Source organism: Balaenoptera ricei, chromosome 15 (genome assembly GCF_028023285.1).
Source record: "Balaenoptera ricei isolate mBalRic1 chromosome 15, mBalRic1.hap2, whole genome shotgun sequence".
Classification (NCBI taxonomy): Eukaryota; Metazoa; Chordata; class Mammalia; order Artiodactyla; family Balaenopteridae; genus Balaenoptera; species Balaenoptera ricei.
In genome coordinates this window covers 1,169,724-1,195,807 of record NC_082653.1, presented here as the reverse complement: position 1 = coordinate 1,195,807, position 26,084 = coordinate 1,169,724, and the positions used below count along the sequence as shown (strand labels likewise).

General features: G+C 59.6%; 1 protein-coding gene across 1 annotated transcript in view; it reads left to right on the top strand.

Moving 5' to 3' along the window:
* NTSR1 (neurotensin receptor 1) overlaps positions 1-14,464 on the top strand; it is a 47,248-nt gene extending 32,784 nt beyond the window's left edge. Inside the window, exons 2-4 of the mRNA XM_059898159.1 lie at positions 9,985-10,186; positions 13,013-13,103; positions 14,215-14,464. Of these exons, the coding sequence (XP_059754142.1) occupies positions 9,985-10,186; positions 13,013-13,103; positions 14,215-14,464 (543 nt within the window). The remainder of the gene's footprint in view (positions 1-9,984; positions 10,187-13,012; positions 13,104-14,214) is intronic.
* Positions 14,465-26,084: the final 11,620 nt, after the last annotated feature.

Below are 26,084 nucleotides of genomic sequence, written 5' to 3'. Positions count from 1 at the left end.
TTTCCAGACGCTGCAGTTAGTGCCCAGGTCGATGGCGGGAGACGTGGGCCAGCAACACCAGGAGCAGAGGACGGGGGACCCCAGCCTGTGGGGGCTCGTGCACCCACCTCGAGGGCAAACCAATGCCCCGAGTTCCTGCCCCTCCCCCATGTCTCCCCGCGTGTCTGCAGGTTGCAGGTACCCAGGCTTGGCTGGGAAGGCGGCTCCAAGATGCCCCCACGCTGCAGTTTACCCTGCGATTCTACCGAGGGGGAAAAACCCCAATTCGTGAACTCAGTGAGTCATTCTGGGGGAGGAGGGGCCCTGGCAGCTCAGGGCGCCTCCCGGAAGATGGACTTGTTGGAAGACTCGGGAAAGCATCTCTGCTCAGGGCACTTCCATGGGAAGGAGACTCAAATTGTTGGAGGAAAAACGTAAGAAGGAACCTCTGACCTGGGAGGTCAGCAGCAGCAGAGACACCTGCGCAGAAGGAGACGGGCTCTGCCCTGGAGCCTCCTGCACCGCCAAGTGCGCGGCTCCAGGGGCCCTGAGGGGCTGAGGGTGTAGGGGGACCTCCTCTCGGCCTCACCCTCGCTGCCCCCATGTCCACCCACCCCGGGGCCTGCCTCAGCCCCCCAGTCCCTCCCAAACTTCCATGTGTCCATCCCCACAGGCACCGCCCTAACACAGATGCATCACCTCCCTCCTGGGCCTGGGCCCCTCCCTGGGCCCTCTGCCCCCAGGCCCTACCCACCCTGCCCGCAGAACTCTCCCGAAATGCAAACGCCGCTGCGCCCGCAGTCTCCTGCTTCGCCCCTGCCCCCTTCACCCCGCCCCGTCTTCCATGAACAGGAGGAAATGGCCCACTGTCTGGGATCTGACACCGCCCGGCCCCCCGGGCTCCCGAGATCTCACGTGCTCCCCTCCTTCTCAGGCCCATGGGTGCCCCTCATCCCTCAGGTCTCCGTATGGAGGTCCCTCCTCCAGAAAATGGCCCCTTTCCCCCCAGTCTGGACCTCGTGCTCACCTCCATGCCATGTTTGTCCACCTGTCCTCCACGCTCACCTCAGCCTATGTGCAGGGTGCCTCGCATACAGCAGGTGCTCAATAAGTGCTTGTGACGTTTAGACAAGGTGGGCTTGGGTGCACGGTGCATTCAGAGGTTGGAGGACGGAGCATGGAGCACAGGCTGGTGGGCCTGCGGTGGGGAGGGGAGGGGAGGGGGTGGGGAGGCTGCGGGTAAACAGAAGGGAGGGTGCTGGAACATTCCAGAAGAGACACAGAGCCTGTCCCTGTTCAAGTCCGCGGCTCCTGGGCTGGGAGGACGCCGGCTGCCCTGGGCCTGTCTCCAGGTAATCGCCTGAGTCACAGGAGGCCTGAGCAGCACAGCCTCGTTTCCTGAAATCGCATCACGAGGAAAAGAAGGGCTGATGAGCCTTGAGTGGAACATCAGGAAGGCCTCTTGGCGGTCCCTGCAAGCCGCTGGCCTGGCTCTCAAGAGAGGGAGGCTTCCCTGGGTGCCAATCAGCAGCGCCCCCCGGCCCCTCCCCCACCAGCCCTCGAGCTCAGACCGTCAACAGTGCTCCAGGCGCCCAGGGCCTGGGTCAGGCGGGGGTCCTTCTGCAGGGGTGCGGGCAGGGCAGGCACTGGGCTGGGAGCCAGCCTGGGCTGTCCTCAGTCCCCTGGCCTTCAAGGTAGACCAGCCACCCCCATCTTCATAGGCAGGAGACAGGCCCAGCGTGAGGAGGGGACGTGCCCAGGGGGCGTGGGAAGACCCCAGCCTGGGCTGCTCTGCTCGTCACTCTAGTTCTAGAAACAGAAGTCACCCCACAGGCCCGCCTCTCACACGCGTGTGGAGAGCAGTGAGTCTCATGTGCCCTGGGCCGTTCACATGATGCAAAGGCCAAGGCTGTTCGCTGTTGCGGAGGGGCCCTGTGCAGCCGTGAAGGGGACAGCGTAGTGGAACGCCATGTGGTCACGCAGCCACATGGAGGCCCGTGGTCTCTCGGGGACGGAGGAAGAACGGTCTTTAACAGATACGGTCGTCGGGGGAACGAGCTTTGGAATGGCGCTGGGCAGCTGGCCGGCACCCACCGGCGTTCCCTCTTCCTTTACTGATTGACTTTTGTCCTGGAGAGGAGCACAGCTGGGCCCGCCAGCACTGGTGGGGACCAAGTGGGGGTGGGGCGCAGGACCCCACCATCATTTCTAAGGTGCCCCTGCTGCTAATCACAGCCATTCGGGGTGGAAGCCCCAGGAGGCCTGGCTGAAGGAGCAAAAGTGTCACTTCCCGGGGCTAAGCCCAGAGCACAAGGTCCCCTCCACGCCCTGGGGCTGGTCAGCTTGGGAAAAAAACTAGAGCCAAATGCTGGTCCAGTGGAGCCTGGGGGGACGTGGGTGGCCGCTCCCAGCCCCCCTCCCTCACACCGGCCGCTCGGCTCCGGGTCCACCGTAATCAGATTCCCCACAAGCAGGGACGGAGCGCTAATTCTATTGAAAGGAGCCGAGACACCGGGTACAGGGCCAGATGTCCACGGGGATCACAGTTACCACTCTGCCAGTGGATGGTAATTCAAAATTGGGAAGGAACAGGATATTTGCTGAGCTGCCCACACACTGACATGGCAAGAAAACACTGAAAATCGTGGGATTGGAGATTCAATCCCACAACTGAATCACAGAATCGGAGATTCAGCTGCCAGCGAACACGCAGTAGGGCCGCTTCCCCGCCCACCCCTAGAGGTGGAGGACAGGCCCCGGGCTGAGCCCAGGCTTTGTGCTGCGTCTGCAGCACCACTCCTTCCTAAGCGCTTTCTGAAATGCACATGACACCAGCTTGGACCCAGTCCCAACAGCACGGCGGTGCCCGGTCCTGCAGGACTCACTCCCAGGCATGGCTGGGGGATTCGCAAAGTTCCCCAGAAATCCACTCCCAACGTCCACCAGCCCCCAGGGGCTCTTGATTAAGACCAGGGCCCCAAGTTTTCCTGGCATGGAGCAGAGAACGTTCTTCGATGGCTTGACTTCCTTCAAGGGTGCATGCAGAACACTCTGTGTGGAACCGGCACCACTTTTACTCCTGAATCAAGGTGGCCTTACACGGGAGAAAGGCACACACAGAAAGCTTGGCAACCGAACGTGGGGGCTCATGTTTGGACCGGGAGCCACCCTGCAAGACAGAACTTGTCACGAGCAAGAAGATGGTCAGCGTCGTGGTGTGAGGTGCCGGTGGGGGTGAGAGCTGGGGCGCACCTGCTGTGGGCCGTGGTTTCATGGTAGGTGACCAGGTGACCACTAATATGCCTCCCTGCCCACATTCCATGAGACACAGAGTGGGGGCCGGGCCCAGGGTCAGACTTCCACTCCCTGCCCTGCGCCTGTCCTTGTCAAGGATTTTTACAGCCCCGTTGGTTGCTAATTAGCAGATGTCCCACTGATTTGAATGTTCTCATGGGCTTTTTAGCCAACAGATATCTGAAAACACGGCAAACAGGACTTCAGTCTACAGATGGTCTCGATGCAGTTTTGAGATGGGATGGCATGACCGGAACGCGACTCACCACCCCAGCTTCCACACCCAGGGTGATTAACGAGCCCCCCACCAACGCACAGCCAAGGCCAGGCCCCCAGCACCTGCCCTGTGTGCTGCTGAGGTCAGGATGCCATCCTGTCTCTCCTCGAGGACGGCGACCCTGGTACAGGTGGAGGGACAGGCGTAGTGGGAAGGCCATTTCCCTAATCCGATTGAGGGGCTCCTGGCAACCTGGCTGGTGCCAGCGCTGCAGCACCGCCGGGACCGGGCAGGATGCGGCTGCAGGGCGGAGGGGTCCTCTGTGGCTCCAGCACTCCAGGAGGGTAAAGACCCCCACGTACAGGGCTGCTGGCTGCGCGGGCAGCGGGGACTTGGTGGGGGCCTCTTGCAGAGGTTACAGGCTGCTCGCCTGCCCTTCATCAGCGGACGGGAAGGGTCTGGGGACACGGTGGGGTGTCCCTGTCGATCCCCGCCCCCAGCTGGCTCGGGGCTCCCACTCCCCGGTCCCTCCCCACCCAGGCTTCCCAACCACAGTTCCTCCCAGCCTGGTGCTCCTGCCCACCGGGGCAGCCCCTCCACAGCGATGGGCGCTGTCCATGGTCCTGAACCCTAAGGCGCCCTGGGGCGCGAGCATTCTCTCCACTCGAAGTCGCTGGTGACTCTGGTCAGTCCTCTCCCAGAAACTCCAAACCTGAAGAGGAGCACGGGGACCAGCGTGGAACAGAAGGGAGATCAAAGAAAGGAGAGAGTAATGGACAGAAGTTCAGTCCTGAGAGATCACCGCGGAGCCGTGGCCTTTGGACTAGAAGTTGTTCTCAAATTTTTGCAGTTACCCAAAGTCCCCTCTGGGAAGCTGGGGGTGGGGCATGCATCCACCGAAGTGAGGTCCCCCGACACTTGCCCCCGACCAGGGGGTTCTCCCTTCGTCTGCTCTCTGCGTGTCACAGGCCCCAGGGCACGGAAGCAAGCACTGGGCTGTGGGTCAGACTATGTCTGGGCTTTTTCTTCTATAAAGTGAGAGCACCAATAGCTTCTATGTGCATATTCCACAAGGTGACACATGCAAGTCACTGAACATGCGTCTGGCTCGTGGAAAGCACTCTGTTAAAGAGTTAGCTAAAGCGGGGCTTCCCTGGTGGCGCAGTGGTTAAGAACCTGCCTGCCAATGCAGGGGACACGGGTTCGAGCCCTGGTCCGGGAAGATCCCACATGCCGCAGAGCAGCTAAGCCCATGAGCCACAACTACTGAGTCTGCCAGCCACAACTACTGAGCCCGTGTGCCACAACTACTGAAGCCCGTGCACCTAGAGCCCGTGCTCCTCAACAAGAGAAGCCACTGCAATGAGAAGCCTGCACACCACAACTAGAGAAAGCCCGTGCTCAGCAACAGAGACCCAATGCAGCCAAAAATAGATTTTAAAAATTTATTAAAAAAAAAAAAAAGAGTTAGCTAAAGAGTGTGTATCAACCAGAAAGTGGAAGTCCTTTATACTGAGCCAAAATCTGGTACTAGCGCCACCTAATGGTGGGTGGAACTGCATTGTGAGGAGCTGGGACTGGTGGCCGGAGGGGCCAAGCTAAGCCCGGAGCTGCACACAGTCCGTGGAGCTCCCTCTCCTCCCCGAGGTGGCCTTTCTGGCCCTAAGATGACTCACTTGGTGCCTCAGCAATGCAGGCAGTTCTTGGGGAGGTTTGGGGTCCCTCCCCTGCAGGCACACGCTGGGCTTCTCCTCAGACACTCAGGCCTGCGGTCAGTGCTCTGACCCACAGAGCAGCGGGCCCTCGACGCTGGTCTGTCTTCTTTCCCAGACGCTTGTCTGCCGTGGGCCGCGTGTGCCCTCCTGGGTGGGATCCCAGCAGCGTCCGGAGGGTCTGGGTGCTCATGAGATGAGGGATGTTGGAGGGCAGAGTCACTCGGACAATGTCAGCCCGGGAGATTCTGGGCTGTGTCACCTTGAAGGACAGTTTCTGCCCTCCCGGCCCTGGTGTCCCGCCTATGAAGCGAGGGTGGATGTCCTGAGATCTGGTCCCCTCCACCTCCAACACCCCCGTCCCAGGGCGGCACGGTGGGGTGTGTGGTTCTCGTGTCACTGTGGGAGCAGGGGCCCGGGCACCTGTCACAGGACACACGTTCATTCCACTCAGGTGCCTTAAGGTCAAGAGGGCGTGCCCGGAGCCCCCCAGCTCCCTGCCCTTTCCCTGAGTCGGCCTGGGTCAGCCTCCGTTAGGCTTCTCTCCCGGGAGCCATCCTGGGCGTAGAGGCGGCTCCTTACGTTACGGAGGCACCAGCTGCTCTCTGCTTGCTCTTTTCACTAAACCGTGACCTTGGCCTTCCCTGTCGGTCATTCTCAGCGTCGACGGCACCCCGTGGTGTGGATGCGCCATAACTTATCAACCAGCCCGAGTGGGTGGGCATTGAACTTGTTCTGGGGTTTTGCTTTTCGAGCAAGGCTGCGCTGAGTGACAGTGACAAACAGGGACTCTGGAGTGACTTGCATCATTGTTCTGCCCTTGGTGGTGGCCGAGAGGGAGGGGACTTTCAGCATGTGCTGGATGAGGAGGTTAGGAGGAGGTGGTCCCTAAAGCCTGGGCCTGGCTGGACTGGTCATCTGCTGGGGGTGGCCCCTGCCAGGCCAGCGAGGCCATCTACATTGGACGGTTTGACAGGAAGCCCCTTCTCTCCGCCTCTCCCCTCAGAAGCTGTTGTACAAGCTGCTGAGTTTTGCAAACACCCTGAGCAATATTTTTATTTATTTATTTATTTATTTTTGGCTGCGTTGGGTCTTTGTTGCTGCACGTGGGCTTTTCTCTAGTTGTGGCGAGTGGGGGCTCTACTCTTCGTTGAGATGCGCAGGTTCTAGGCATGCGGGCTTCAGCAGTTGTGGCACATGGGCTCAGTAGTTGTGGCACATGGGCTTCAGTAGTTGTGGCACGTGGGCTCAGTAGTTGTGGCTCACGGGCTCTAGAGCGCAGGCTCAGTAGTTGTGGCGCGCGGGCTTAGTTGCTCCGCGGCATGTGGGATCTTCCCGTACCGGAGCTCGAACCTGTGTCCCCTGCATTGGCAGGCGGATTCTTAACCACTGCGCCACCAGGGAAGCCCCTGAGCGGTATTTTGCACCTCCCCACTCACCGCAGGCTGGTGTTGAGCCGTGAAGCTCAGTAGTCCAGGGGCTGTCTCTTTGCCTAAACACAGTGGGATCAGTCAGAGAGAAACAGGCCGGTACAAGACAAGCTGTTGCCCCTCAGAGGAAGGGTAGATGGGACGACAGCCTTGAAGGAGGAGGGAGAGGCGTGAGGACCCCCTGACTGCGGGCCAGGCTATGTGCCTCCCATTGGCGCCCCGCACCTGTTTGCAGCAGGTCGGGGGCAGCCCTTCCTCCCAGACAGACCTGTGTCCTGTTCCACTTTCTTCTTATTGCTTAACCATTTCACTCCCTGTCCCTCACAAAATTACAGATGCTGGAGAGCAGAGACGAGGCCCTCCAGGGTGCTCTCCTTTCACCTGTGAGGGCCCATTCTTAGGCAGGTCTCCCACACACGGTGGGAGAACAGAACCAATGGCCGCAAAAGCAGTTTTCTGCTCAGCAGGCCCCCCACAAAGGTGGGGTCTCTCTTCTGAACAGCAGGCCAGGGGCTGGTTCTCATAGGACAAACGTGATTGGTGGAGAGGTGAACATGCGGCCTGTGTGTGTCCAGTGAGGACTCACCCGGGCCTTTTGGAATGTGCCCACTGGCCAAGAATGGAGCGGGGTGGGTGTTTCCAGGGGAGCGGACGGAGGTCCTGGGAAGGGGCAGTGGAAGCAGCAGGCCCTGAGCGTCCAGCCCCCAGCTCTGCAGCCCGTCACCCACCTCCTCCCACTGGTTCAGGCGCTGCCTTTACCACACGCCACGTTTGCCTCATCGGGAACTGCCCCTGGCCTCTCTCCTGCTCCCCTGATTTATTCGTGCCAAACTATTCTCATACAATGTCTTTTTAGCGCCCTCCCATAGTGGGTGAGGCCTCCGGTCCCCTACTGACCTGTCACCTTCCTTTCCGGAACTTTCCTGGCTACTCTTAGATTATCTTTTTTTCCATTTGAATTTTAGAGTCAGGCTGTCTATCCCCAAGTGCTCTGACATTTTACCGGGACAAATGCATAGACGAGGCGCATCCCTCCGCGTCCGCGTGCCTCTGTCTGGAAGGGCCCTGCTTGCCCCTCCTTCCCCTCTGTCCTTCCTGTGGCTACACTTGCAGTGGTTCCTGGGCATCTTGCACAGGGCTTAGCAGACTCCCTTCTCTTTGCTTGTTGCTGGGGGTGGGCTGCTCCCCTGTTCCCAGAAGTTGGGGGTGCAGTGCAGGAAAGGGGTACAGGCTGAGCTCCCATCCGTGCCGTGAGCCTCGGCAAGAGAAGGCAGACGCCGGGAGTCAGGCGTTGCCCTGGTACCCCACAATCCGGGTTCGGTCTCAGTCTCCAGGCTGGAGGGGCGGGGGAGGCCGAGAGAAGACACACCCCTCCGGAAGCCCACGCCGGCCCGAGCCTCGGCCCCAGGCCTCTCCTGGGGGCGCCTGCAGTGCCGGGGCCCCTCTCCCCACTCCAGAACCTCAGGATCAGGGCCTGGACTTCTCCCAGCTGGGGGATCCGCTGGGGGCCTGGGCCCTGGTGCACCGCTCGCGGCCCCCAGAGGTGGCTGCTTTTGCTGTCTGTGCTCATCGAAGTATGGTATTTCAAATGTTTTGACATTTAAAATCTGTGTTGAATACATTTGTTTTGTTTAAATTATGCCCGGCTGTGGTGACTCACGGGAATTGGTTTGTCTCCTGGGCCCAGGCCCAGCATCCCCGTGCGCCCCAGCCCAGCCCCCGGCCCAGAGCTGCCCCTCGGCCGCACCAGCCCCTCATCGTCCTGCGGGAGGGCCTCCAGACCCCCACTTGAGCTCAGTGGACGCAGGAGAGAAGGGTGCCCGGGGGAGGCCACTCCCAAGCACCCAGTGGGTGACTAGTGACGGGCGCAGGGCTGGCAAGTGTGGAAAGGCCGCCTGCCGAGGGCCCACGCGGCCCCTGTCCGGCGTGTTTGTCCTCTAGTTTAGGGGAGTCTTTTTCAGAAGGAGCCAGAGGTGACCTCAGCCACCATCTCCTGGATTCCTAGAGTCCTCCCAAGCGGGACCCGGAGCACCGTGGGGCGGGCAGGACCTGCGGAGGCGTCGGCCAACGCCCCGAAGAGAGGGGCGTGTGAGCTGCCCTGCTCGGGACAGACGCCTGGCATCCAGGAGGCCCAGGAGGCGAACCCGGCGACCTTCTAGAGCCTCCAGCACCTCTTGGCTTCCTGCCGGCCGCGGCCGCATTCGCAGGACAGAGCTGGACGGTCCTCCCCCTGCTGAGACCATCCTTGTCTACCATCGAGGAGGCCTCCACGCGGGACCCTCGGCTCTGCTCTCAGGGCTGTGGGCAAACCCGAGTGAGGAGACGGAGGGGGCAGCCCGGAGCCCGGGGCACCCCCGTGCAGACCCGGGGAACCAGGTGGGGCCAGTGCAGGTGTCTCTCCAGGTGCAGCCATTTGCTCTTGGACTCTGAAGTCCATGTGAGCATTGGGGGCCGCGGCGGTTGGGGGGCGGGGATGGAGAAGAGGGACCGCCCCCTCACCAGGGCTCGCGCGCTCACACTTAGAGGCTCGGGCGTCAGAACATGACATCAGGACCCGCGTGCTCAAAAGACAGCGCCAAACACGTTTTTACTCCAGAGGCTGTTACTCCGGTGCCCTGGGAGGTGATGCCGGATTCAGGACCAGCTCGGTGGGAGGCCTGTTCCCCGTCGCTGGTCAGGGCCACACGCGTCTGCTGGCGGGTTTGCGTCCCTGTCAGGAACGGCAGTGGCAGCTCAGGGAGGCCACAGCTGCTCGAGCTGAGCAGGTGCCCGTGAAGGCGGGTCTCACCCTGGTGTCGCTGAGGGGCCGGGCTCCAGCTCAAGTCCAGGTCCAGCCACTTCTGAGCTGGTGACTTTGGCAAACCCCCTCAGCACCCGGAGACTCGATTTCCCCAGAGGCAGAGAAACGTGGAAGGTGGAGGTGCCAACGAGAAGCGCTTTTCAACGCGCTGAGAGGCAGTGGGACGGGGGGCGGGTCTTCCCTTCGTGTCCTAACGTGAACTGCCTGTGTGCAGGACGAGGGACGCTGGGTGAGCCCTCCTGGAGAGGAGTCAGGAGGGACCGCTTCCTTGTCCAGACCTGGGAACGCAGAGCCCCGGCCCCTCACCGCAGCCGGGATGCCCCAGGGTTTTACTCCACACTGTGTACAGGCTGGGGGCTCCCCAAGCTGACGGAGAGTCTGCAAACCTCCCCCGAGCCAGGGGTGTGGGAGCGGGCGGAGAGTCAGTCTGGGAATGGACAGACCGAGCACCGCCCACGCTCCAACCCCTAAACCTGGGCCAGTGGGCGGGGCGGGCACCAGGGCGCGTCCCCTGCCCCGGTCTCACGGGCCACCCCTCTCCATCTCTCGCAGATCAACACCTTCATGTCTTTCGTGTTCCCCATGGTGGTCATCTCCGTCCTGAACACCGTCATTGCCAACAAGCTGACCGTGATGGTCCGCCAGGCGGCCGAGCAGGGCCAGGTGTGCACAGTTGGGGACCAGCATAGCTCGTTCAGCATGTCCATCGAGCCCGGCCGGGTCCAGGCCCTGCGCCACGGCGTCCGGGTCTTACGTACGTAACCGCTGGGCCCTGCGAGGGGCGGGCGGCGGGCGGCCACCAGGGGCCAGCAAAGCAGCGAGCTCGGTACCACAAACAGAAGGTTTAGAGACCCGGGGAACGGAGCGCGTCCGGGCCGAGGCTCGGAGTGCCGGCTCCCCCCGGGGTCGGGGCTTCTCTTCACTCCCTCACTCATCCATCCATCCATCCACTGATTCAGCAAGCCTCCTGGCACCGGCTCTGAGTCGGACAGTTTGCTCACAAAGCCAGGGCCACGGAGTTGGGGTCCCCGTGCGTGCCGGGCGGTCGGGTGCCAGCTGGAGAGGCCGGAGGTGCCGTCCCTCTGCACACATTCTAGTAGGGGATCCTGAAGGCCTGAAGGATCGTGTGGGGTGGACTCTACGTTTCTGTGGGTTGTGAGGGTCCATCCTCCCTCTGTGTGTCCCCGGGCCTGGCCTGGGCCTGCAGGTGCATCATGAGGAGGGGTCCTCAAAACAACCTGCCCCCTCCCTGCTCTCCTGAGGCAGCCCCGGCCCCCCCTGGTCCCCCAGAGCACCTACCCTGTGCTTCCCACCACCCCAGCATCCACCCTCCATCTCCCCCCATGCCCCGGGCTGCCTGCCCCTCACCTTCTGCAGCCACTGGTCTTGGAAGGAAAAGGTCCCCACAGCTCTGTCCAAAAGGAATGTGATGCAGGCCCCACATGGGATGTTAAATGGTCCAGTAACCACTTTTTTAAACAGTCAAAAGAAACAGGTAAAATTCATTTGGATCATTTATTACTCCAGTATTTCCAAAATAGTATCATGTCTGCATCCGTCCACATCACGTGATTGACGGGAGAGTGACTCGGGTGTGCTCTGCACTTGGGCCGGCTCGGCTCCCCACAGCCGCGGGTCAAGTGACCGACAGGCAGTGTCCAGTGGGCAAGGCCACAGCATTTGCTTCTGCTGTGTGCGGGCAGGCTTTCTGGAACAGCCCGGTGCCACCAACCCCTGCTGCCAGCAGGCAGCACCTTCGTTGGGACCTCCCTGGCCCAGGGTCTCCACAAGCCCCCCAGGGTGGGTCTCCTGGGCCCATGGGGTCAGGGCAGCAGCCCTGGAGCGGGGACCCCAAACCCAGGACCTCCCACAGATCCCCCCATGTCCGCAAGAAGATGACGCACATCTCGGGGACCACCCTTCTCTCTGCCCCGGGACAGCACATTTGGCCCGAAGTTTTCCCAAGTGGTTGCGTGCTTTCTTTTTCGTTGTGGTAGAATATACAGAGCATAAAATTTACCATCTTGACCATTTCTAAGTGCACAGTTGAGCAGCAGTGTAGATGCCCATGTTGCTGTGGGGCTATCACCACCAACCCCCCCACCTTGTAAAACTGAAACTCTTCCCATTAAACACCAAGTCCCCACCCCCTCCCCCAGCCCCTGGCAACCACCTTCTACTTTCTGTCTCTGTGAATTTGACTCCTCCAGGGACCTCCTTCAGGTGGAATCATACAGTATTTGGGTTTTTTTGTGATTGGTTTATTCATATGGTGTAATGTCTTCAAGGTTCATCTATGTTGTAGCCTGTGTCAGAATGTCCTTCCTTTCTAGGGCTGAATAATATTCTGTTGTACGGATGGACCACATTTTGTTTATCCGTCATCCATTGATTTCAGCTACTCTGAATAGTAGTGCTGCTATGAGCTACTGGGGTATCTGCTTGAGCTCCTGCTTCCAATTCTTTGGGGGCATATACCCAGGAGTAGAATTTTAATTTATTGAGTTAAAAAATATTTTTAAACAGCCAAACTGTTTTCTAAAGTGGCTGCACCATTTTACATTCCCACCAACAGTGTACAAATATTCCAGTTTCTCCATATACTCCCCCAAATTACTCTTTTCTGTGTTTTTCTTTTATAGTAGCTATCCTATTGGGTATGAGGTGGTATCCTATTGTAGTTTTGATTTGCATTTCCCTAGTGATCAGTGATGTTAAGCATCTTTTCATATACTTATTGGCCATTTGTATCTCTTCTTCAGAGAAATGTCTATTCAAGTCCTCTGCATGCTTTTGTATTGGGTTGTTTGATTTTTGTTGTTGAGTTTTCTATATACCCAGGATATTAATCCCTTAACAGATATGTGATGCAAATATGTTCTCCCATTCTGTAGGTTGCCTTTTCACTCTGTCAATTGTGACCTTTAATACACAGTTATTTATTTTTATATAGTCCAAATTATTTATTTTTTCCTTTGTTGTCTTTTCAAATTCAATGTTGTGAAATTTTTGTCCTGTATTTTCTTCTAAGAATTTTATACCTTAGCTTTTATGTTTAGATCTTTGATCCATTTTGAGTTAATTTTTGCAGATGTTGTGAGGTAAGGGGACAGCTTCATTCTTTTGCATGTGGGGATCCAGTTTTCCCAGAACATTTGTTGAAAAAACAGCCCTTTTCCCTTTGATCTTGGTGCCCTGTAGAAAGTCATTTGACCATATATGGGAGGGCTTATTTCTGGGTCCTCTGTTCTAGTCCATGGGTCTATACATCTGTCCTCATGCCGATACCACTCTGTTTGGATGACTGTAGCTTTGTGGTAGGTTTTGAAGTCAGGAAGGGTGAGTCCTCCAGCTCTGGTCTTCTTTCTCAAGATTGTCTTAGCTGTCCAGCATCCCTTGAGATTCCCAATGAATTCTTCTATTTCTGCAAAAAATGTCATCAGGATTTCCAGAGAAATTCCACTGAATCTCTAGATCACTTTGGGCAGCTCTGTCATCTTAACACTATTAGCTGTTTCAGTCCACGAACACAGGACATCTCCCTCCACCTCCCTGAGGCCCGTATCCCTCCGCGTCTCAGGTGCCGTGGTCATCGCCTTCGTGGTCTGCTGGCTGCCCTACCATGTGCGACGCCTCATGTTCTGCTACATTTCGGACGAGCAGTGGACCCCGTGAGTACGGGAGGCTGGGGCCGAGAGGGTGAGGCTTGGGCTGGGGACATGCTCCCCAAAATAGTTGGGTGTAGGGGTTGGGGGCACTGAGAGGGGCAGCTCAGGGCGGGCGGGGGGGGGGGGTCAGCGTCCCCCAAAAGGCCCTCAGGTGTGGCTGTGATAGGGCAGGGAAGGCAGAGGCCATAGAGGGACAGACACCCTGGAAGCCGCTTCATAAAAGGAAAGCAAGTCCTAAGACAGTCAGTACAAGACAGTTTTGGGGGCGTCTGGAGAGCGACAGGAAGGGCTGGTGCTGCCGGCTGTGGGAGGAGTGATGGCGACCGTCGGGGCCCCCAGACCACCCCCAGCCTGGAGGAGTTGCCAGGAGGACCCCTGGGACTCTGAGAGCATCACACCCACACTGCGACGTATGGACGCCGGCCTGGCCAGCTGGCCTCCCCGCGACGGTAGCCTCAGCCCTGCTGCGTGAGCTCCTCTGCATAGCAGGGCTGCCAGGTCCCAGGGTCATGGGCTCTTCCAAGTGACGGGGAGCCACTAGGGAGGGCAAATCTAGAAAGGATGAAGAGAAGGTACAGGGCGTGGAACACAACCCAAAGTAAAGGGTTTCTGAAACTCAGGGCTGCCTGGTGGTGAAGTGAGCTGCCAGATGAGGGAGTGAGATCCCTGTGCACAGAGGCAAGCAAGTCGAGGTGAGGTGCACAGCTGTCTGGGAGGTGCGGAGGGGGTTCCTGGCCTGGCTGTTCCGTTGAGGCCAGACCCCGGCCACATCCTGCGGCCCTGGGTGGGGCTGGGATTCTGCACAAGGAAGGGCAGGCCAGCTGGGCTGCAGGGAGAGGTGGAGACTGCGACCAAGGGGGTCTGCACAGCTGGCCTCGGGAGGGCGGCCGCAGCTCAGCTCGGCAGTTCAGCTGACCGGTGCCAGGCGGGAGTGTGCTCAGAACTTCCAACCTCTCAAGAGAAACCAGAGCCCTGGAATTTATTATGAAATATCCCCACTTCAAAAGATGTCCAAGTAGTCTGTAATGACCGTCCCAGGCCCCCGCGTCAGCCATGGGCTGCCCCGTGCGGCCTGTGTCTGGCCCGCCAGCCTGAGCGTCCTCTCCCACCCCAGGTTCCTGTATGACTTCTACCACTACTTCTACATGCTGACCAACGCCCTCTTCTACGTCAGCTCCACCGTCAACCCCGTCCTGTACAACCTCGTCTCCGCCAACTTCCGCCAGACCTTCCTGGCCACGCTGGCCTGCCTCTGTCCCCTGTGGGGCCACCGGAGGAGGAGGCCGGCCTTCTCGAGGAAGGCCAGCAGCGTGTCCGGCAGCCACACCTTCTCCAGCAATGTCACCCGGGAGACGCTGTACTAGGCCCGGGTGGGGCCAGGCGGGGGGCCGGGAGGGGTCACGGAGGGGCTGCCACTCGGCCTCCACCCCTGTGCACCCAGCGCCTGGGAGCTGGACGGGGGTCGGCCCTGGGCCCGCTCCGTGGCATCCGAGGCCCAGGACCCAGCACCCACACCCAGAGGCTCCATTTCTTTTCGGCTTCTCCTCTCACCCTCCCCACCGCCCCCCTCCTCTTTGAAAGCCAGAAAGAGAGACTGATCCTCTCCCAGATCCAAAAAGGGCCTTTAATGAGGAGAAATTAGTGTTGGGTGAAAGGTGGTCTTTTTTGTTCTCGGACTAATGGATGTTGAGGGAGAAAGACATGAAGGGAGTAGGTTGGGGCCGGAGGGTGGTGACCCCGAGAGCTGGCGCTGGGAGGAGCCCAGCTGGCAGGACCACCGCTGTCCTGGCACCGCCGAGAGGGCCTCCGGGCAGCTCAGGACCAGGTCAGCCCCTTGTGCAGCAGACATCGACCCACCTTTCCAAGGGCGAATCCCAGGAAGCTTTGATGTCACAAGAGGTCAATGAAGGGATCAGCCTGGCATCGCCCAGCCCTGGCACTGACACCCCCCCGCCTGTCCTCCCCAGGCCAAGGTGGCAAAGCTCTGCAGGGACACCACAGGGCAGCTCAGCCTCGCAGTTCTCCATCCTGGCTCTGCAGACACGAGGCCAGGTCAGCAGGGTCCCAGGATAGGGACGTCCTCACACGCTCTCACTCCCGCTGTCCAGCTGAGCTCCTGCAGCCCAACTCCGAGCCGCTTCAGGGTGGACGCCCCAAGGCAGAGGGGAGTTGGCCAGGCCTCCGAAAGAGGGCAGCGCTGGGGTCTGGGCCGCACGTGAGGAGGAGGAGCCGTGGGTACAGGCAGCCCACTGGCCGGCAGCCAGGCGGAGGCCCAGACTTGTTTGTCACGGGCAGCAGGCAGGCCTGGCCCCAGCTCGGGCGCCCAGAAAGGCAGGCGCCTCCTTGGACTCTGGGATCCGGTCTCCAGACAGGATGGCCCGGCCCCAGGAAGGTGCCCTGAACCAGGGGAAGGCGGGTCCCAGGGGAGCTGCCCTGGACCAGCCGGGACCACGAGTGGCCAGGGGTCCAGAAGTGAAGCATAGGTCTTTTAAAGCAGGTCCTCCCTGGGCCTGGGAGCACATCTGCCCAGAACAGAGACAGTCAGACAGACAGACAGACAGACAGGCAGACCGCCTGCCTGGGCGGCACTGACTCAGGATCAGGAGACCTGCTCCTGGTCTGGAGTTAGCCGGGACTCAGTCTCCCCATCCTCAAAAACGACGAGTCGGATACTACGATATCCACGGCCACTTCAGATCTGGGCTCTGCTATGAATCGGGGTATTATATACTTGAGCCCCACAAAATCCTCCCCCAAGCTGTTCACCAAGAACAGCCCTGGGGGCAGGCCCACAGCTAGTCCCCAGGCCAGGCAGCCCTCCCGTGACCCAGTGGCCACCGGTGCAGGGGACGAGGCCAGCCCGGAGCTCCCACATGGGCATCTGCTCTGGGCAGGGGGCACGGGAGTCCAGCAGTTGGGCCCGAGGTCAGCGCAGCCCCCAGCCCTGCTTAGCGAGTGGGCATCAGAGTTCAGCAAAGACTGAGTCTGGGCTCAGGCGTCGGCTTCAGGACGAGGACCTGGACTCTTTGTGACACGTCCTCAGACCCTCCCTGGCCTCCCTGGGCCCCAGACACACCACGATTCCCCCGAGCCCCGAGTTCCCCATCTGAGAAGTGGGCGTGGTCGTCCCACCCCCTCGGCCAGGGCTGGATGTGATGGCCCTGGAGGACCCAGCCCAGAGCGGACAGAAGGGACGGTCCCCTGAGGTAGGGGCAGAGTGGACGCGGGATGAGATGCCCACTGCCCAGACCCTGCTGGGGGCAGACGGGCAGCGTCTGCCGCTGAGCCCGAGTCCACTTTACTGTCTGCCCACTTCACGTTGGTGGGGCCCCGTGTCCGTGCCCTGCCAGACACCCCTCCTGACCACCCCAGCTCCCGGCCCGTCACCGTGGGACCCCAGAGGCCAGCTCTGTGTGCCGCGTGTGTCTGCTCTCAGAGCCAAGTGCCCGCGTGGCTGGGCACAGTGATGGTGAAACCCTGTGGTGTGCGCTGACCCCCACCACCCCACACGTCCTGCAGTGACAGGGACATCCCCCGACTCCCTCGATAAAGGAATAAAGGAGGCTGTGGACCCGTGACGCACTCCCACGCGGAAGGGCCGGCGGGAAGCAGCCGCTGGCTCGCTCGCTCGCTCATTCATGAGAAGGTCACTGACGCGGCAGATGGCTCCCGACGGGGCCCTTTTACTGAAAACACATGCGCTTGGTCTCTGAGAGCCCGGAGTCGGGAGACCTGGGTCCACGGTGGCTGTGTGGCGACGCCCTGCCCCTCAGTGTCCTGATCTGTGGCCAGGGCACAGGTGAGGCCCAACGAAGCGCGGCGTGGGGTCCTGTGACTGTTTGCCCCTGGTCTCCACGGCCCTTCCGACCAGCCCGGGGAACCGAGGGGACAAAGCAGCCCCTCCCTGGGGGCCGGCGGGTGGGGAGCCAGGACAGGGGGGGCGCTCAGCCTGCCTGCAGGCACAGCCACCCTGTCTGGAGCCCCCCGGCAGCAGGGGGACCTTCTGCAGCGGGGTGTCCCCCTCCTCCCCTTTCCTCTTCCCCTGCTCTGCCTTCATCTCCCCGCAGCAGGATCCCCGGAGGCCCGCAGCCTGGGGGACGAGACGGAAAGCATCTTTCCAGATTGCAGGCCCTCTGGCCTCCCCCTTGAGTCTCCTCGGCAGTCTTCCCCACGCTCCCCTTCATTCATTCATTCACCTGCCAGGTGCCCCTCGAGGCCTGGCTTCCTCAAAGCCACCCCATTCTGATTGGCACAGGGCTGCTCAAGGCCTCTGTGCTTTTGACTCACCCGCCCTATCAGCAGGGAAGTCTCAGAACTCCCACTGACTCTGAGGAGTAAAGGATTCACTGGCAAGCTCCAATAGGTGCGCTGACATTTTATAAGAATAGCCAAAGGAATGAGACTCCAACAGTGAATTTCAGGCCAGCCATGGAGAGAGACATTTTGGGGACAATGGCAGGCAGTCCCAAACCCTAGCTGCACCTCAATGCCACTGTCCCATGGGGCCAGAGCTCTGGACGAGCCCCTCCCCACCTCCTGCAGGTTTGCTGAGCTCCGGTCCCTGTTCCAGCACAGGGACAAGAGAGGAATCCACTCTCCTATAGGAAGGCACCGCTGGCCCCATCGCTGTCGCTAGGCAACAGGAGGAGGGCTTGGGAGAGAATTCCATACATTTTAAATACATTTGAAGAAAGCAAAAAACAGCCAGTGGCTGGCTGCAGGGCCCTGAGTATGGGGATAGCTGCCCCCCATCCAACTCCTCCCCCGCCTCCACCCTCCCTCCCACCCCTTCCTGCCTCCCACTTGCCCCCCACTGCTTCCCGCAATTATGATTTGAATTCCAATTTTTATCAGAACACCATGGAAACCCCACCCAGGCTGAACTGATGAAGGAGAGAATGGGACAAGGGGAAGGCCAGGAGCCAGTTGGGGAAGGAGGAGAGGCAGAACGAGGGGCCTTGAGGGGCTGTCCCTCCACCCGGGAGGGTCCCCCCAGCACACACGCGTGCACCCGCACCATGCACACACGTGCTCGCACACACGCCCAGTGTGCACTGGCCTCCCACCCCCAGGCCTCATTCCTCGGCTCTGAGGTCGCCAGTTCTCAGCCTGCGGTGCAGCTTGGGGGTGGGGGTGGCTAATGCCTGGACGCTGCCCTCCTGACCATCTGGGCCCCCATCCCACCTCCCCTCCTCTTGCTCTCGGAACCCCCGGGGACCCCCAGCGAAGCTAGAAGGGAACTTCGAGGCAGTCGCCTGCCACAGCCAAGGACGCCCCGGGAGGAAGTGGGAGCGCGCGTCCAGCCAGCTCCCGGCACCTGCGCGGGCTCCAGTGGCGCCACAGCTCCAGAACTCCCGGCTCGCCTACATGTCTCCCTACCCACCTCTTCACTCCTCGAGGAATGTGAGCTCCGCCTCCAGGCAGAGAACTGGACCCGGATAGAGCGGGAGTGAGGCCCGCGGGGCGGGCTGGGCTGGACCCAGTCCCCCCACCCGGAGCCCCCGCCTGTCTAGCTTGCTGTGCGCACATTAACTTTCAAGATGCAAAACCTTTATCTTTTATGATAAAAGCAATTCATTCTCTTGTGAAAAACTGAAATAACATGAAAGAGGACAAAGTACAGAGTGAAGTCTCTGCTTAGTGCCACCTGGAGGTAATCAGGCTGGCAGATGGGCGAGCACAACGCCCGGGGCTGTGGGCACTGCCAGCCGCTGCGGACAAAAGTGCCAGTCCTTGAATGGAGCGCACACTGCCACGTGTGCGCGCGCGCGCACACACACACACACACACACACGCACTCATATACACACATGCACACACATGCGCACACGCATACACATACATGCACACACATACACACATGCACACTCACACATGCACGTACACGCACGCACACACATGCACAATGCATGCATGCACGCATGCACACACATGCACAATGCATGCACATACATACACACATGCACGTGCACACACACACACACGGCTGCAGCCATATCAGTGCACACAGCGCTCCCCCCTTCCTTTGTGTGCACCCAAAAAGCCATTTTTTAGACACAAAGTTAAAATAAATTTCTGACATTCAGATGTTTCCAAAAGCAAATTTTCCTGTGCAAGTGAGAGGTCCCCGAGTGCCCAAGCAGAGGACATGCCATGTCCCAACAGGCCTCAGCTGACCCCATGGGAGCCCAGAGATGGGGATGGCCCTTCAAGGGTGTCTTGGGGGATGGGACGGGGAGCACTTTATACCCCTCCCCCCTTTCCTTATCGGACTGTCACTGGATGCAGCCCAGGGGAGGCTGAGGGGACAGCAATGAGGGCAGGGACAGGAAAGGGGGACAGGAAGTGGGGAACGGCAGGGAAGGGACACGAAACACCCGGCTGCCCTCTCTCGGGTTGTGCGACCTCGCAGGAGTCGCTGGGCCCCTCCATGCCTTGGTTTCCGTGTCTGTTCCACAGGGAGGGGGGTGGTTCCTTTAACTGATGAGGAAACTGAGGCTCAGAGAGGGTCTCTGCCCATGTCACCTGGGGTCCACAGCAAGGCAGAGGGCACTCAGGTCTCCCAGCTCCAGCCGGGCCCTCCCTCCACCGGGACAGCCTCTCCCCACCCCGCCTCTGGCCGCAGGTCCACAGCCCCCGGGCAGCAGCTCCGCCCTCATCAGTCCACCTGCCCCACACCAGGGGTCACCGCACTGTCCCCTATTCCTCCAAATGCGCTGTTCCTGGACAGCTAATGAGCACACAGGTTACAGCCTCTGCCACCCAGCGTCGTCTGAGGAGCCTGATGGACACGTGAAACCTCATTTCAAAACCACCTGCGCCACCCTTGGTGCCTCAGCAGGAACAGGGAGGGGGTGCCCGAGAGACCATCAAATTGCCCTCCCCCACCCTCCCAGGTACTTGGGGCATCCCCGCCCCCCTCAGGCCCATGGTAGCTCTAATCCAGCGAGGCTGCTTGGAGGAGGCTGCAAGGGGGGCAGCCCTGGCTACACTCCCCCAGAGCCCACCGAGTGGCTGGAGATTCCCGTGGGCAGATTTACCTGAGCCCCTCCTGAGTGCCAGGCCCGGGCTGTTCGGGGACCCAGTGGTGAGCAGGGCAGGACCCTGGGCCTGGGCAGCAGGGGCACAGATGAGAATGAGGAAAACAGACAAGGAGGTGAGAATCGTGGGGTGGGTTCTCAGGGGGCAAACAGAGAGAGTGGCTGGGAGGGGCACGCTCCCTCGGGGGCTGGGATGGGACACCTGTGTGGCCAGAGCAGGAGAGCCAAGGGTAGAAGGGGGACAGGTGGGCAGGGCTGGATGGCAGGGCTGGCTTTATTCTGAGCTCCTTGAGGACACGCGGGTAGGGGGTGGCATTACAGATATTACAGGAGTTGGCCCAGCCCAGCGATGGGACCCTGGTGTCCACAGAGAGCCGGGCCAGCAGGGCGGCCAGCACTGCAGGCTGTCTGTCCACATTAGTCACTTCTCTTGGGCCCAGATTACCCTTAATCACTCAGTTCCTTCTCCGGCAGTCAGGCTCCTCATCATTCGTCTGCATTAGAAAGGGACGCTTCCAGAAGGACCTCAGGAGACAGAGCCCCGCCTCCTGTCTGATGGCGCGGACCCCTACCTGAGGTGACCCCAGGGCTGAAGGGGCCTGGAGCTGCCCACACAGTCCCCCCACGTCCGACGACGGTCCCCTGGGGTTCCCACCGGTCCCCACAGCCCAGCCCACCAGTCTGCACCTGTTTCCATCACTCGACACATTTAATGAACACCTACTGTATGCACCCAGCCGGGAGGGAGCAGCTCATCGGGGGTTCGGGGTGGGAGGCCTCCTTGGCCTCAGTTCAGGCCCCTCTCAGGGCAGCACCCACCCCCAGCACCAGGCTGTCTGGTTCTTGGACCCCCTGTACTGGGGCTCCAGTAGGGAGCCTGGGAAGCTGCATTTACCCAGAAGTTATGGGGTCCGGCCTGGGATGGACTGGCCCCTTCTGAGCCTCCCAGAAGCGCCAGGAGATGCCCCTGCATTGTCCCTAGTTTACTGATGGGGGAAGGGCCTGGGGAAAGGCCTGTGTCCCTGAGCAGCATGTCCCCCAGCCCCTGCCCGCTGCTGGTGTGGGAATCCAGCCTCAGTGGAGATGAGTAGGGAAGGAATTTTAAGGCCCACCTTCCACCCAGGGGTCCCTGGGGTCCTGAACCCCCTTCCCCCACCCCAACCCCAGCCAGAGCAGCCCTGGCCTCAGCCCTCGGGGCCCCAAGAAGCCAGAGAGGCAGATTCTTACATGGCGAGGTGGCATCTGTGGCCAGGAGGGTGAATGTGACGGGCCCTGCCCACCTCCTTCCCATCCGAGGCCTGTCTCTGCCTGGCCTAGGATGCCCTGTTTCCAAAACCTGCCGTGGCACCCGCCCCGCCCACTCCCCCTCTGAGTGGCAGCCTGTCTGCAGCCCCCCTGTGCCCCACTTGCCCTTAAGTGTGTCCTAGGCCCTGCTCACGACCACAGCAGTGAGACCAATGGTTGGAATCTCCAGCGCGCCCTGCAATTTCGTCCTTGCCGCGGCTCCAGATGAAGGAACTGTCAGCACAGCCATTTCACGGGGCACCAAGCCTCCAGGGCATCGGACAGTCTGGCTGGGATCACCCGGCCTGGAGAAGTGGCAGGCTGGGGCCCGGAGCCAGGACCCCGTGTGCCCCGAGCGCCCCCGTGTGCTCAGCGCAGGCCCGTGGGTGCTACAGCAGGGCTGGCTGGACACCTCCCTGCTGGCCCCTGTATGGGTAAACAGACATTGAAAAAGAAGAAAAGAATTCTTCCTGGTGCAAAAAGTCCCCTCCCCTTTTTCTTCAAGTGTTTATTTTAGAGAGCTTTTGATAGCACCTCCCTTTGAGAGAAAAACACATCTCCTTAAAAGCTAAATAAGCCTCGTGCCAGCTTCCAGCCCAGGCCTGTGTTTCTCAGGGGGCTGGCAGCCATCTCTCCCTGACATGCAGTCACGAAGGAGATGGCGCCCCTCTCCCAGCCCCTGCGGGAGCAGGAGCCTGACCCCAAACTACCTCCTGTCATAGAGACGTGAGAGGCTTACTTTTCCTTTGGATAAAGCCTATTAGCTCACACAGACGGTCACCCCCATTACCAGGTGGATTTAGGATGAACTGTATGTGACAATGGTGCTGTCAAGCCCTGCGACTTGAGGACCAGCAGCTGTTCACCTAGAACACGTGTGGTCAGCAGGTGTGTCTTCTTGGCTCTAGAAGAGGCGTGATCGCACCTCTCAGCAGGTGACCTGTGATGCACGTCACATTCTGCTTTATGCTCTTTCGGTAAGGAGACTCTTTTCTTTCTCCTCTACCCCTGGGGAGAGGTTTCCCGATTGGCAGGTTTCACTCCTAGTTCTATTTCCCCGGAACCCCAACCCCGTGTGACTTGGAGTGCCACCAAGTGCCCGGCGTGATGTCCCCCTCACATTACCTAGCGGTTTTCCGTTTGAAGCTGCTTGACTCTTTCATATGCCCATAGATGCGGCTTCTTGAAAAGGAGCCACGTGCCCTGAGAGTGGAATGTGCGGTACAGAGATGCTGGCGCTCCTGAAAAGAAAAGGCAAACCCGCCCGGCTCCCACCCACCCAGGAGGCACTCAACTCGGCTCCCCAGATGCCCTGCCTGCTGCCTCCCGGGCAGAGGGAGGTGCCAGCCGGCTGAGCGGGCATGTAACCGCTTTCCCATCCATCCAGAAAGCCAACCCCACACGTAATTCAAGGACAGCCTTGCTGCTGGCCCCCGAAAACACCAGGCTGAGCTCGGGGTTCTGTAAAGGCAAGCGCCTGTCGGTGACTTTGAATGACTTTCCGCTAATTACCTGCCGGGGAGCCCGAAATAACTCCCCAGTGTGCAAGCCTCAGGGTGAGCCCTGACCGAGACCTGATTCTACATCTCGTCTTTTCATTGTTTTTTATTTTATTTTTATTTTTTAAAACATTTTTTATTTCTTTAATGTTGTATCTATTCTATTTATTTATTTTTGGCTGCGTTGGGTCTTTGTTGCTACGTGTGGGCTTTCTCTAGTTATGGGAAGCAGGGGCTACTCTTCGTTGCGGTGCGCGGGCTTCTCATCGCGGTGGCTTCTCTCGTTGTGGAGCACGGGCTCTAGGCACGCAGGCTTCAGTAGTTGTGGTGCATGGGCTTAGTTGCTCCACGACATGTGGGATCTTCCCGGACCCGGGCTCGAACCCGTGTCCCCTGCATTGGCAGGCAGATTCTTAACCACTGCACCACCAGGAAGCCCCACTGTTTGTTTTTAAAATATACCTTTTTCATACATATAGATACAATTTTTCAAATAGATGATATATACACACCGTGCAGCACGAAAAGAGGTGCAAAGCTGATGCCGAGAAACATCACCATCCCGTCCCTCCCACACCGCCCCTCTGGTCCTCCCCAGAGGCAGCCCCCGCAGGGAAGTGGGTGACCGGGTGGCCCTTCTTGAGCCCCCAGCCCTCCGCCTCTGACCAGCTATGGATCCTTCCATGTCCGGCTCACATACAGATCTGCCTCGCCCCTGGAGCCACGTCACGGGCAGAGGGACTTGGCAGATGTGATTAAGGTGTGGGGAGAGCCTCCTGGGTTCCCAGGTGGGCCCACTGTGGCCGCGTGAGCCCGGCCTGGACAAATGGGCAGCGGCTCCGTCCTGGAGCCTCCCGGTTGGAGCTCAGTGGGTGACACTGTCATTTCAGCCTGCGGACCAAGCAGAGGGCCCAGCTGAGCCTTGCAGCTGTCTGCCCTGCAGAATGTCAAGCGGTAAATTGTGCTGTTTGGCGCTGCTACACTGTGGTCATTTATTGCGGCTGTCGCTGGGGAATCAGAGAATTGATAGCGTCCCCCTGTGCGCTTTGCTGCAGCACACTTACCAGCTCCCTGTGCGTGCAAACCTACATTCTGTTTGGTCTTTTGCTGTGAAGACACTTTTGCAGTAAGTATCCTTGCACGCTGTCTGGTGCACATGCTGTGCAGGTCAACCTGCTCGTGAGCCCTGAGTTAACCCTCTCCTGTTGGGCCCTGCAGAGGTTGCGTCGACACATGGCCACCATCCCAGCCGCCCCGGGGCCCTCCCCGCAGGGGCCGCCTGATGCTGGGTGCTGTGTGACTGTCACCTGCTTTGTCCTGAGCTGGTGGTATCCTGGATCTGAGTCGGGGGCCGTGAGGGAGGCGGGACAGGGGCTCTGGCTCCCTGTCTGCAAGGAGGGGACAGCTCCGTACTCCCCAAAAAACAAGGCCCTGCTCTCCACGACGCTCCGAACGCTGCTCCTGACGGCTGGAGGGCAGGACGGGCCTGGGACAGCATAGTGAGCAGCGAGGGGACAGCAGGGGCAGGACACGGCCACGCACTCCTGCCCAGTTAGGCCCCCAACTGGGACCCAGGTCTCGCCGGCCCCTTCCTCCCACTGCTGGTGCCAGGGCCGCCGGTGCTCACCTGCTCGGGTGGCCATCCCTGCGAGCCTTTCCTGGAAAGGACCTTCGTGACCCCCAGGGTCCAGCTGTGACACAGGCTCAGTCCAGGGGTCACCGGAAGGTTTGTGCTCAGATGGGCTGAATATTCTGGTCTGTTTCTTACTCAAGCCTGGGAGAAACGGTTTGCTTTGCAGGAAAATGCTCCAGGAGATTTCATGACACATGGAGACTCCTCCGGCGGGTACGACAGGACCCTGAGTCCTGGCACCGAGCAGGTTGTGTCAAAAGCTCAGGGGAAATAGTTTGGTCTAACCTCCTGGCTTGGCCTGTGTGTCCATCATGCTGTGAGGTTGGATTCCTTCATTCCTGCCCAATTTGGCCCCTGGTGGAGCCTCAAACCCCACAGAGGCAGCCGTTCCCAAATCCACGAGCAGGTAGAGAAAGGAAAGAGAAGGCTGTGGGAAAGCAAGTGTCGATTCTTATGGGAAACAGTTCTCAGTGGCGGAGAGTCGGGTTGGTTGGGAAAACAGTGATACACAGAGAGATTATTAGCACCCCTTGCCATCACACTGCGGTGAGGGGGGCAAATTGTGCCAACCTGGACGGTACAATTCTGAGGGAGAGACAGTTCTCAGATATGCACAAAGATGAGCCCTGCAACAGATGGGAAGAAAAACCCCCCACGAGCACCATGTGGCCTCCAGGTGATGGGGCCGCTTGCAAGCAGCAGACCCCACCCGCCTCCACCCTGTTCTGCTTTTCTCCACTGTGGATGCCTTGATTTGTTCTCTTATCAACTATTCCCATCTCTCAAACATGAGGAATCGTGCAGTGTTCACACCTCAGTGCCTGACACATAGATAGTGGGCGCCCAGCAAATGTCTGTGGGATGGGTAATGGGTGAGTGGATGAGTGGGTGGATGGATGGATGGGTGTGTAGATGGATGGATGTGTAGATGGATGGAGGGATGTGTGGACGGATGGTGGATAGGTGGATGGATGGGTGGATGGATGTATAGATGGATGGATGGATGGATGGAAGGATGGATGGAGGGATGTGTGGACGAATGGTGGATAGATGGATGGATGGATGGATGGTAAAGGAAGGAGACATGCAGTACACCACAGGAAGATGCCATGTTCTTTTTGTTGATCATTTTGTCCCTCTGTCTGCTGAGAGGCAACATGAGGAAACTCTTTGCCTGTAGAGCCAAAATAGCTGCTAATAACAAGGCTAATGCCTGTTGAACTTTGCCTAGGAAATTTCTATTTGGAAATGAAGATTCTGACAGGTTCAGCGTCTCGGTTGTGGAAACAGACTGCACAGCTGTGCCCACCCAGAGGACTAGAAGGGATTTGGTGCCCGAGTGCACACCTCACAATTAGAACTTTCTGCCAGCTGCTTCCGGTGGGGGGAGACAATGCCTGTGGCCACAGAACATCACTCACAGGCCGAGCCCCAGGACCTGTGCAGAACCCTGTGACAGGGACCCCAAATGGGCCCAGCCTGGAGGCTGGAGACCCAAACACTCCCCACCACCCCTCTGCCTGCTGCT